Consider the following 13,306-nt stretch of genomic DNA (forward strand, 5'->3'; position numbering starts at 1 on the left):
AGGACGTAAGAAGAAAAAGGATTAAGAGTCGAGAACGGTACAACGAATCGCCTTCTTTCTCTAATAATTGAACGAAACATCAAAGCTTCCGCGCTTTGTGCGGGAAGGGGGGGGGGGAGACTAAATTCAGTCAAGGATTAAGAGTCGAGAACGGTACAACGAATCGCCTTCTTTCTCTAATAATTGAACGAAACATCAAAGCTTCCGCGCTTTGTGCGGGAAGGGGGGGAGACTAAATTCAGTCAAGGATTAAGAGTCGAGAACGGTACAACGAATCCTCTTCTTTCTCTAATAATTTAATGAAACGCAAAAGCTTCCACGCTTCGCGCGGGAAGGGGGGGGGGGGACTGAATTCAGTCAAGGATAAAGAGTCGAGAATGGTAAAACAAAACGTTTTCTTTCTTTAATAATTTAATGAAACGTCAGAGTTTCCACGCTATGCACGGAGGTATTGGAACTTGATTCAAACAAGGATTAAGAGTCGAGAATGGTACAACGAAACGTCTTATTTCTTTAATAATTTAATGAAACGCCAAAGTAAACTGAATTTAGACAAGGATTAAGAGTAGAAAACTGTACAACGATCGCCTTCTTTCTCTTATAATTTAATGAAACGTCAAAGCTTCCGCGCTTCGCGCAGGAAGGGGGGGGGAAGAAACTGAATTCAGTCAAGGATAAAGAATCCAGAATGGTACAACGAAACGTCTTCTTTCTTTCATAAATTAATGAAACGTCGGAGTTTCCGCGCTATGCGCGGAGGAATTGGAACTTGATTCAAACAAGGATTAAGAGTCGAGAATGGTACAACGAATCGTCTTCTTTCTCTAATAATTTAACGAAACGCCAAAGCTTCCGCGCTTTGCGCGGGAAGGGGGGGGGGGGAGAAACTAAATTCAGTCAAGGATAAAGAGTCGAGAATGGTACAACGAAACGTCTTCTCTCTTTAAAAATTAATGAAACGCCAAAGGAAACTGAATTTAGACAAGGATTAAGAGTCGGGAACGGTACAACGAATCGCCTTCTTTCTCTATTACTGAAACGTCAAAGCTTTCGCGTTTCGCTCGGGAAGGGGGGGGGGGAGGAACTGAATTCATAATATTGAGTAAGAGTCGAGAATGGTACAACTAAACGTCTTCTTTCTTTAATAATTTAATGAAACTTCACAGTTTCCGCGCTATATGCGCGGAGGAATTGGAACTTGATTCAAACAAGGATTAAGAGTCGAAAACGGTACAACGAATCGCCTTCTTTCTCTTATAATTTAATGAAATAACAAAGCTTCCGCGCTTCGCGCGGGAAGGGGGGGGGGGGATGGGGGAACTGAATTCAGACAAGGATTAAGAGTCGAGAATGGTACAACGAATCGTCTTCTTTCTTTAATAATTTAATGAAACGTCAAAAAAAACTGAATCTAGACAAGGATTAAGAGTCGAGAATGGTACAACGAATCGTCTTCTTTCTTTAACAATTTAATGAAACGTCCGAGCTTCCGCGCTACGCGGTAAGATACAGATCCGCTACTAGTATTTCATGTGAATGGGGGGTATAGAAATACAATTTTTTGACCCACCTTCAATTCAATCAATAGGCATAAAGTAGGATAACATAGTTTTTACTTAACTGTCGCATTCAATTTTAGCAATGTTTTCATGCATTAAAGTGATTACGATCAATTGCGTTCGCAAGTGCACGCATATGCGCGCGATCAACTGTGATGTGAATATATTTCACTTTAAAAGTCCCCCCAAAAAACCCGCCGCAACTTATAATCATTTTTGAAAAAGAGAAAATATTGCGTCATATAAGATAATAAGTCCGCCAATTTGATTTTGGTTTAGAGAGTTTGAAAAGGATCCACCTTCAATTTAATCAACATGCCTAAAGAAAGATAACATAGTTTTCACTAAACTGTCGCATTCAATTTTAGCAATGTTTCCATGCATTACTGATTGCGATCGATTGTGTTCGGAAGTGCGCGCAGTCAACTGTGAGGTGAATAGATTTCACTTTAAAAGTTTCCCAAAAGACCTGCCGCAACTTAAATCATTTTTTGAAAAAGAGATAGCGTCTAATATATTTTTTCTCCGCCGATTAGTTATCACTTTGAGGTTCCCCCGCAACTTAAATCGTCTTTTGAAAAATAGATAAATATTGCGTTTTATAAGATAGCAAGTCTACCGATTAATTTGGTTTAGCGAATTCAAAAAGGATCCACTTACAATTTAATCAATATGCCTAAAGAAAGATAACATAGATTTCACTAAACTGTCGCATTCAATTTTAGCAATGTTTTCCATGCATTAAAGTTAGTGATTGCGATCGCAAGTGCACGCATATGCGCGCGATCAACTGCCACGTGAATAGTTTTCACTTTAAAATTCCCCAAAAGACCCACCGCAACTTGAATCTTTTTTCCAAAAAAAATAGAGTGATATTGTCTAACATTATTTTTTCGTAACCGACTAGTTTTCACTTTCATATTCCCGCCGCAACTTAAATCATCTTATGAAAAATAGAAAGGTATTGCGTCTGATAAGATAACAAGCCCACCAATTTAATTGTGGTTTAGAGAGTTCGAAAAGGATCCACCTTCAATTTAATCAACTAGCCTAAAGAAAGATAACCTAGTATTCACTTAAGTGCCACATTCAATTTAGCAATTCCATGCATTAAAGTGATTGCTATCGCAAGTGCACGCATAATTATGCGCGCGATCAACTGTCACGTGAATAGTTTTCACTTTAAAATTCCCCCAAAAGACCCGCCGCAACTTAAATCGTTTTTTGGAAAAAGAGACAAATATTGCGTCATAAAAGAAAATAAGTTCGCCGATTTCATTTTGGTTTAGATATTTTGAAAAGGATCCGCCTTCAATTTAATAAAAATAGAAAGATAACGTCTAATACATTTTTGTCCGCCGATTAGTTTCCCGCCGAAACTTAAATCGTCTCTTGAAAAATAGTATTGCGTCTGATAAGATAACAAGTCCACCTATTTAATTTTGGTTTAGCGAATTACAAAAGGAACCGCCTTAAATTCAATCGAAATTGAAAGATAACGTCTAATATATTTTTTTCACCGCCGATTAGTTATCACTTTGAGGTTCCCGCCGCAACTTAAATCGTCTTTTGAAAAAATAGATAAATATTGCGTCTCATTAGATAACAAGTCTACCGATTTAATTTTGGTTTAGCGAATTCAAAAGTCATCCACCTTTAATTTAGTCAAAAAATGAACGTCTAATATATTTTTCCCCGCCGATTAGATTTCACTTTGAGATTCCCGCCGCAACATTATGCGTAAGTAGCAACAATAACTGACTAAAATAAAAAAAGCAAACTATCGCCAACAGAGGGCGACATTTCATACGGAAGGACTGCATTACATTTTAGCAATGTTTTCCACGCACTAAGCTGATCGCGATCAATCGCGTTCGCGCGCAAGTGCACGCGTATGCGCGCGATCCACTGTGACGTTGATCGCAGGCGGAACTGTATGTGATTTCAAGTATTCCACAATTATATAACCAAATTGTTGTACTGCCACATTATATATTGCATTGTATATTTACTCAGGATTGTTGTGTGCCATATTATATTCAATTTTGTGTTTGTTTAACATGTATATGCCTCATTTTCTAAAATAGTATTCCTCCTTCTCTCTCCTCTCTCTTCCCTAACATCCTAATATCCCCAGGTCGCTAACTCCCTATCCCAAACCTTTAGTTTTAAATTCATGCGATCCCCCTCTGTATCACCCACTAAGCCCCGCCCATCATCCACTACCCACCACACCCCTCCCTCACATGACGCTGTGACGGTCGAGGGAGATAATGCACAGCCTGTGGTACGGAAGGTAAGTTTCTTGTATGCAATGTTTCTTGCCACAAAGCAGAATGTATGGTTATAATCCAGGCAGAAATATTTGAAGGAAAAAAACTTTGGAGGCCTTTACTATGTGTATTCAGTGCATGGGCTACTAAATATATCATATCTGTAATGAGAAAGGAAGAATGTCTGGTCAGTGTAAGTTTTTCCTTGAAATTTATAACATAAATAAAAATGCATGCATGCATGCTAATGAGTTTTCTGCTTTGAACAAATTTGATGTGTGTGATATTTTTTTGAAAAAAGGATACTCTCTAAGTAATATCTCAAGAATGTCTTTTGTGTTATATTTTTTGTAATTATTTTGATTAACTTTGGCAAGGGATGCTATTAGTATTGAATGTACTGTTGCACCTTAATCTTGCTTGTTACCCAAACTTCTCAGGCTTGCATTTACCTTCTCCATTGGGTGTTCTAATAGTAGTAGATATTATAGGATTACATATTGAACTTAGGACTTATCTATCACAAGGTCCAATCTGTTGTATAAACAGATTCCTGTCCAAAAGATTAAGACCCTGAAATTTGTACCATTAGACCTAGACCATTTGATTACCAACGACCCTTCCCTGCTATTTTCTTTTATAGAAAACTACACCATTACCAAGTAAGATACCTGTATCAAGTGCCAGAGTGAACCAACCCTCAGCATCTACAATGGAGGAGGTTGCACCTATCCCTGAGAGCTCCCCAAGGAAGCGACACCAGGAGACAGCAGATGAGCAGAAGCAGATGGCCTCATCAACAGACAAAGGCTTCAAGATGCCTTCGGGGATACCTGTTCGCAAGAACCAGAAGCTGTCTTCCATCAAACCTGTTCAGACGAGCACACCAAACTCAAAGCAGAAGCAAAGCTCTGAGAGGAATGAGCAAAGGATTGATGTTGGAGTTGAACAGCACGATGTAGAGGATGATGGGAAAACGATGCATTCCGGAGGGGTTGCTAGGCGAGAGATAGAGCAACATGGACAAAGAGGAATGCAGGGAGTTTCTGATGATCAAAGTAGAACCAAAGAAGCTGATGCCAGAGTTGAGCTAGATCTTTCAGATATTGAACAAGAAGATGAGGTGAACAAGGAAGAGCAGGAGAAAGGGATGAAAGATGATGTTGCTATGGGAGACAAAACCAAATCAGTAGGGAAATCAACAAATGCAAGGATGCAGGATAATGAACAAATCATCAGGACAGAGAAAAAGGCCATCAGAGCTGAGGCGGTAAACAGTATAGAAGGCCGAAGATTGAGGGAAGATAAAAAAAGTGAAGATCATGAGGAAGAGGGGACAAAAGAACGAGAGAAAGTAGAAGTGAAAGTAAGCAGCAGAATCTGTGCCTTTGCTAGAGAAGATGGGGATGGTGAAAGAGCTATTGAAGAACAAGCCACTAAAGGGAGTAGAACTCAAGATGATGATAGGAAAATGAAGGAGACAGAGTCCTCTGTGGAGAAATCTTCCCTGCTGAGACGAGGTAAGCAGGTTCATATTTTTGTTTATATGCCTCCGTTACGAAGTAGCCGGGTTATCCGTCCGTCTATACGTACGTACGTACGTTCTCGTGATCGCGTTATCTGAAGAATCGATTGATGGATTCCTGCCAAACTTTGGTCATGTATGTATCTTGCAGAGCCAATGAACTGATTAGATTTTGGGGTCAAAGGTCACAGGGATCATTATGTATGCAAAAACAGCTCGTGATCACGTTATTTCAAGAACCAATTGATGGATTCCTGCAAAACTTAGGTCATGTTTGTTACTTGCAGAGCTGATGAACTGATTAGATTTTGGGGTCACGAGGTCAAAGGTCACAGCGCACATTATGTATGCAAAAACAGCTTTTGATCACGTTATCTCAAGAACTGTTTGATGGATTCCTGCCAAACTTAGGTCATGTATGTTACTTGCAGAGCTGATGAACTGATTACATTTTGGGGTCATGAGGTCAAGGTCAAAGGTCATGCGGCTCATTATGTATGCAAAAATAGCTTGTGATCGTATTATCATTAGAACAGATTGATGGATTCCTGCCAAACTTAGATCATTTATGTATCTTACAGAGCCAATGAACTGAGTAGATTCTTGGTTCATAAGGTCAAAGGTCATGGGCTCATTATGTATGCAAAAATAGCTTGTGAACGCATTCTCAATAGAACTGACAGATGGATTACTATTTAACTCAGGACGTCTTGCAGAGCCAATGAACTGAGTAGATTTTAGGGTAATGAGGTCCAAGATCAAAGGGTCATATATGTATATGAGAAATTGCTTGTAATCACGATATTCTGAGAACCTGTTAATGGATTACAACTGAACTTGCATTTGAAAAATTTCTTCTGTTTTGGTTTGTAAAATTGCTCTATGACGGAGGCATCATTTTCGACTGAGCGCAGTTGAAGTTCCATCTTGTTTTGTTTGTTTGTTTTACCTGACTTCTATGACAGCATGTGTATTCTTGTCAGTAAGCAACCAGGGAGCTGACTGCTTTAAGTCCTTTCCGAGTGACTTGGAAATGAGGATTAATGCCTTACCAAAAGATGCTAGCGCATCAACTTGGTTTCGAACCCGGGACCTCCCGGTTCCAAGATCACTGCTTTACCACTGAGCCATCGTGCCTCCCTCATTGTCTCAATATTTGTTATTTGTTCTTCATCATAATTCTCTTTCTTTAAGGAAACTAGATTATGTCATTCTATAAAACTGAATGTTCAAATATTCACTCTGAATACGGTATGCTGGCCCTGGATCTACAAGTTCTGAAATTTCATGTACACAGGGCATTCTTAAAAATACAGTAGCAAACACTCTTTCAGGTTGCATCAGCAGAGCTTTGAAACAAATTGCCAGGATATAGAACATGTCTTCAAATGTTTCTTTGTTGAAACAATTTCCAATGTTAAATGATGATTTACGGAAGTATGCTGAGCGTATTTCACCCTCCTCTATTCTTTCCTTCTTTCCCAGCGCATAGAAAAAATATTTGTGATATGTTCGATATAAGTATGGTTTATTATTTTTAGTATCATTAAACTAGGTTTCTCCTTTATGTTGCAGAAACCTGAAGATGGTAAAGAAAGAGTCTAGATATTCATGTCTTTGTACTTTTTTCCTAGAATATTGTTGAGCCTTGATGATAACTTTCATTCTATGCAGGTGAAGAACTGTCATTCATGATCCCCAAAGGTTTGGATCTGTCTGGTAGCCGCGGTGATGAGCTACTCTCCATGTTAGAAGCAATTGGTACTGAGGGAAAACAGCTCAGACAAGAACTCAATGAAGCTAAAGCAAGGGAAGACTTCTTGACCAAAAAGGTATTGTGAGCAATTAATTTCTTTTATTTAATCTTGGACTACGAACATGTGATTTTCTTTTCTATTTTTAATTTAAAATGTTTTTTGTCTTTAACCAGCACATGTAGTTAGTATCTATGTAGTATTTATGTAGAGGTGGTGTGGTCTAGTGGGTCAGTCACCAGACTGTAGATCACAAGTTTCAGGGTTCAACTCTCAGCCCAGCACTAACGTCATTTGTTAATCTACATTTGTCACTCTTCACCCAGGTGTTAATGGGTACCTGTGCAATGTCTAAGCACCATTAGCATCACAGCATAACATATATGAGCGCTTTATAAAGTGGCCATTATTATTATGGATAGTTGTTATTAAAAATATAAGTTTACCTAGTTTTGTAGATATTTGGCATTCCGATCTCATTCTTATTCCAAGCTTTGAGATAGCAATGTGTAGAATTGGAATATTTTTTTTTAGTTTGATGAATTTTTTAAAGATACAGAAGATATTTTTTTTTAATTTCTGCAAACTCATCATGTACATGTTAGTGTATGGCACTGTATGCTCACACTCTACTTTTATTGCACAGCTACTGTATGAAAAATAGTCTGACTCATGCGTTATTTACTGTTGCCTACTGTGTATGAGTAATCTCCAGCTGTCATTTGCATCATAAATCATAAATCACCATAATCTTAGAAGTAATACAGTGTAGGTAACCATGGTGATCAGATTTTATGAATTTTCAACAGCTTTAGTGATATCCTTCACAGTGACGCATGATTCATGTCACTTGACTTCAATTCATCAATTATTTTTGACTGGTCTTTGACCTTTCAGAAACGTCCACATGTCTGTTTGTGACTCACTGATTGGACTCTTGTAAGGATTCCTCTTGTGAGCAGGCCTGTAATTAGAGAAAATGTCTTTAATGTCACAAAGCAGATGTTTGTTTTTTCCAGAACTGATATTTTCTCATGATGATCTTTTACAAGTGATTTTGATGCTCGTGATATGTACATGTAACAGTAAAGACTTTTGATAATATATGATTCTCTACTCCTGAGGACAGTATTTGTTGCAACAGCAGTTTTGGATCCTATGTATTCTATTTAAAGTTGAATTGGGCTTGTATTGTGAGTCGTCGCAAATTGTTTGTAAAGGTTGATAAAGGAGATGTTTGGCCTTTCAGGAACTGAACCCTTTCTGTTGATTATCTTTTACACATGAACTTGATGCTGGTGAAGTGGTGATGAATACATATAACAAGAGAGGACCTATTTTGGACGTATCATTTTCCACCCTTGAGGATACGATTTCTTGTAATAGCAAGTTATTGAATCCCTGTCCTGACTCATCTGACACGACTTGAGAACATTTTCATAAAGAAATTATTTGACCCAGCCAGAACTGAACCTTTCTCTATATCACATTTCATTTTTTAGCTGAACGAGAGATTTTCCAGTCACGAAGAGGAGGTCATTAATCGTTTGGTAGGAGAGTTAGAGATGTTAAGAAGAGAGAACCAGAGGCTCTTCAAAGAGTTGGCAAGAGCTAGAGAGTCTGGAGCTGAAGATAGGAAACGCTGTGAGAATTTACAGGTAGGCACACTCTGGCAGGACTTGACACTGTTGAGATGAGGATTTTGTATAAAAGGGCAAGTCCAGGATGAAAATTGTATTTATCCCAGACAAGTTTGATATTAATTTGAAAATTAAGAGTGTCATTGATTTTACTTTAAAAAACACATATATTAGGCGTTTTAAACCTGTAGTACAACTGTAAACGTAATGTGTTCATCAAATAAATTTCATTATAGTTTATTTGATGAATCTGATTTCATTTGTTATGTATGAGACATCATGTGCACATCTTATTTATCTAGAAGACAAAATTGGCAGTGTTTCCAACAAAAATGAAAGCCTGCACAAGGACAACTAATGAAAAAGCAAAGGTGTCCAACCTTTCATCCGCAAAATATCTTTACACATGTCTTAAAGGTATTAGGTAACTTTGCCCTGCTTCTAAACAAAATACTGGATTCAGCTCATGCTGCAATCATAATTATAAACCTTTAGGTCAGAAATGAATCTCATGACTTTTACAAGCCAATCGCATGTTTGATTATCCAGATATTTATAATTGGAAATTGAAATTTGAAAAACTGTTTTCCCAACAGTTTTTATTACACTACAGTCTATCAGGGAAAATGGGTATGGTAAAACTGGTCACTCAAAGATTTTTTACTTTTTTGAAGCACTGCATGATCATTTTGAAGTGCAATTTTTTTAGGGCTTCAATATTGCACCATATCACAGACACTGATAACACGTACGGCCACGCATCTCAGATTTGTAAAACTGGAAACACTGTTAAACAATGCCTTTAAACACAGTATGTGGTCCAACAAAGACCTACCAGAAAGTGCAGAAACTATTCTATAGCGATTTGTTTTGTTTGTGTATCCAGGCTGCTGTAGAGAGGCTGGAGATGGATGTAGAGAGATTGACCGCTGAGAACTTTCGCCTCAAGTTTGCTGCGGACACCGGTTACCAGGTGACTGGAGATGACCTCTTGGCTGCTATGTCAGGTAATAAACTTTGACGACCTTGTAATGCTATTATCATGAATTAAGTGAAATACATCACATTGTTTGAAATAAGAAGGAATGTTTTGATGATATTGTCGCATGATTTCAGGTTTTGAGTTCCAATATAATGCACATGCAATGTAACATGTAATGTGCTGGCAAGCCAGAATCTGATGACCAGGGTAATAATATATATCTGTAAAGCTCTTTGAGAGGGTCTGCAGTCCTGAAAAGTGCTATATAAGAACAAATTACTATTATTATATTATTACATGCATCAAAATTTAGTGAAAAGAATACCAGACTGGTAAGGCTAAGAATCAACTTCAAAACATCAATATGTCAGTCCTGTCTATTTAGCCTCGTTTAAGTATTAAATTAAAAGTATGGACATGTTGCCTTCAAGAAAGGTTTAACAGTATACTTTTTTTCAATGGCTATAGCAAAATTGATTTCTAAAGACAAAATGTTCTGTATAGAATGATGAATTCGAGATTGTTATAATAGGATGGTGTTCAAAATTCTTTATGTTATATTTATTTTATACATTTGCTTTCCCATGCAGAGGCAGATACAGGCTTCCAGTCCTTGCCATCCCCAGGAAAGGAGTTTAGCCATCCAGACTTCAAGGAGTCTGTTCCCTCTCCCATCCTAGAGGCCCAATCAGTGCATGAGACCAGACTCCTTGCCATGAAGACAGAGACAGAGAGCATGCGCAAACTACAGGAGCTGCTCACCAAAGCTCATACAGAGAACCGTCGACTGAAAGCCCTTCACCAGAATCCCGAGAGCAACACTGACCATGAGGCAGCAATGGCGAAGGTCAAGGCAGAGCTGGGTCTGGCCCAGGTGGAGGGTGAGAGATTGAGAGAGGAGAGGGCGCAACTGAAGAAGGAGGTTAAAGAGGGTAGACAGCAGACTAAGGAGCAGATGCAGAAATACAAGGAGTTGGAGGCGATAATGGTGAAGTACTCCAGAGAGGAAAGGGAATCTCAAAGGGATGCTGTAGGTCATGGTGTTGATGGGACACAAGGCTATGAGCAAATCCATGAAGGCAAGAGCACTGACATGAGGAAGAGTTCACAAAGTAGCAGTGGACAATCTCAACAAAATGTAAGAAAATATTTAACGGAGACCTTCAGTTATAAGCCTGAAGCAGTGAATAAGAGTAATAGCACATCAAGTGAGAAATCAGTGAATGTCACAAGAACTGCAAGTGAAGGTATCCGTAAAAACATTTATTCCAAGTCTGCTGATGATAATTTGCAGGATCGCGATAGTCGGGTACTAGACTCTGATGAGAATATGGGGAAGATTGATGTAAAGGCCACAGTTCCAAAAGATCAGCAAGTTTCAACGGCTTTTGTGGTGAAGAATGATGGTAGAGGATATAAGCAGGAATTACCAAGATCAAAGGATCCATTGGCATTGCCTTTAACATCTGCTTATGCAGGAAGCGATAGAGCAATGAGCACAGATGGGGAAAATGACAAGCAGAAAGCTCAGAATAACCCAGTAGGAACACCTGAAGCGGTTGTTGACTGGAAATACCTTGCCATGAGCCCCAGCCCAGACAATGAGATGAGGACCATCGCGCAGTACGTTGCTCGTCCATCCGATCTTGAGACAGCTTCTGAGATTGAGAGCGAGACAGAGTCAAGAACCAGTGATCTGTTCATGTCAAGCAATGTGTCCTCACCCATAGGCAGGTTGTTGTCTACTCAAGATAGAAGATCAAGCCTTGGTGGATTGATTGTAGCTAGGGCGCAAACGTCCCCTGCAGATGATCAGGAGCACAGTTCTGTCTTCCCTGAAGATTCTCAAATCAAAGATGACACCCTGATAGATGAGTCCTACCTGAAAACAAGCCAGGCCTATATCACTGCTGATGAGAATTCTGTGGGAAGGACCTCAGCCATAAAGCAAGGGAATGTCACGTATGATGCAACAGATTCCAGCAAACCAGTACTAAAGGAAGAAGGCCTTACACCTTACTATACATCCATGGTGCAGCGGAACAAGCTACAATTCTCATCACTATCATCAAGCCTTGAGTCGCTGAGGAGCATCTCACGCAAAGCCAGGGATGACATTGATGCAGAGGGTTCCAATATTGACTCGGTGTCAAAGAAAGAAGCTCCAAAGATGGAACAAAATGTGCCTACGCTTGAGGTAGAAAGAAAATGGATTCAGGAAGAACTCGGAAGGATACGTCTTGACAATAACATTCCTGGAGAGAAATATTCAGATTTAGGAAGGAGGTCTAGTGCTGATAAACAGTTTGGATCTACAATGTTATCATCCAGTAGAGAGGATTTGCAGTTCATGCCACCGAGGAATGTACCACGCTGGCGAAAATTTCAGTTTAGGAGTAGGTCATCTAGGTTCTCAGAAGCATCACAGCAGGCATCATCCTATCAGTCTACTGTTCTTTCCAACGGTGCAGACTTCAGAAGAAGTCCTACTAGGACTGTCAGTTTGACTAGACTGAATGTGAGTGATGGGGCAGGGGATGACTCGGTGAAGACTTCTCCAACGTATGGTTTGAAGACATCTCCAACCTACAGGTCGAAGACATCTCCAGAAAGATCCTTTCTCCAACATGCAGTTGCCCCATTAAGGAGCAGCAGTGATGACATGTCAGATGAATTCAAGCCGCTCCCTAATGAATTGCGGAAACCTCACATATTGACTGAACGTACACCTGTGAAACCCAACAAAGGGACTGTACCAAGTCAGAGAGCTGATCCTTTGCCTGTAAGGAGCTTACCCCCTACCCATCCAATTAATGCAGGCAGTGACAAACAAAGGGAACCGACAAATGCTTCATCTTCAAGTAGGAATGAACATCTCCCTGTTGCAAAAGGGAACATTAGTGAAGACAAAACTTTTAGTGATCCCTCCATTCTACCTGTTTTGCCTGATAGTGCCAGTCCTCCTAAATCTAGAGAATTGTCTAGCGGTGCTACAGGCACTGACAACCATGTCACTTCATACAGTGCTTACAGGATTAGTACTACTACCTTAGGGGAAGGTCCCTCCATTCCTCAACACACAAAGACATCAAGCCATTCACCTCATACCACGCTGCTACCAAGTCCCCCTCAGAGAACAGACATCTTTGTGAGTCAGCCGATATCTGACCTTCCAAAATCCTACCCTGACAAAACTGGTGGCAGCGGTGGGATATCTTCAACTTTGACCCCGGATGACCTTGATACTTTGGCTGAGAAGATCATCCAGGAGGCTGACTCTGGTGTCTCATTGACGAGCAGCTTGGACATCAGGAATGGGTTGCCCAAGAGCATGTACGAGCATAGGCTGTTGTCCCGGGACGAGCAGACATATGCCAATTCGTTGATAGCCAAGTACATTGATAATTCACCCGACAAGTTTTGAAGAGTTGAAACGAAGAATGATAATGTCTCGCTACGTGACAGCCTTACAGCTACATTTATTAGATTCAAGTACACTATGTGTGCCATTTTGGAAATCTGTGATACTTTTATTTTGAGGTGCATTGTCGAGCGTGAGATTGTGCAAAGGGC

General features: G+C 39.7%; 1 protein-coding gene across 1 annotated transcript in view; it reads left to right on the top strand.

Annotated features, from left to right (window-relative positions):
• The window catches only part of LOC100889770, a 42,845-nt gene extending 29,539 nt beyond the window's left edge, over positions 1 to 13,306 (top strand). The window contains exons 7-12 of the mRNA XM_003728005.3: positions 3,697 to 3,855; positions 4,476 to 5,352; positions 7,032 to 7,189; positions 8,614 to 8,769; positions 9,638 to 9,758; positions 10,324 to 13,306. Of these exons, the coding sequence (XP_003728053.2) occupies positions 3,697 to 3,855; positions 4,476 to 5,352; positions 7,032 to 7,189; positions 8,614 to 8,769; positions 9,638 to 9,758; positions 10,324 to 13,157 (4,305 nt within the window). The 3' untranslated portion in view covers positions 13,158 to 13,306. The remainder of the gene's footprint in view (positions 1 to 3,696; positions 3,856 to 4,475; positions 5,353 to 7,031; positions 7,190 to 8,613; positions 8,770 to 9,637; positions 9,759 to 10,323) is intronic.

The sequence above is a fragment of the Strongylocentrotus purpuratus genome, unplaced genomic scaffold (genome assembly GCF_000002235.5).
Source record: "Strongylocentrotus purpuratus isolate Spur 01 unplaced genomic scaffold, Spur_5.0 spur5_scaffold_10, whole genome shotgun sequence".
NCBI classification, from domain to species: Eukaryota; Metazoa; Echinodermata; class Echinoidea; order Camarodonta; family Strongylocentrotidae; genus Strongylocentrotus; species Strongylocentrotus purpuratus.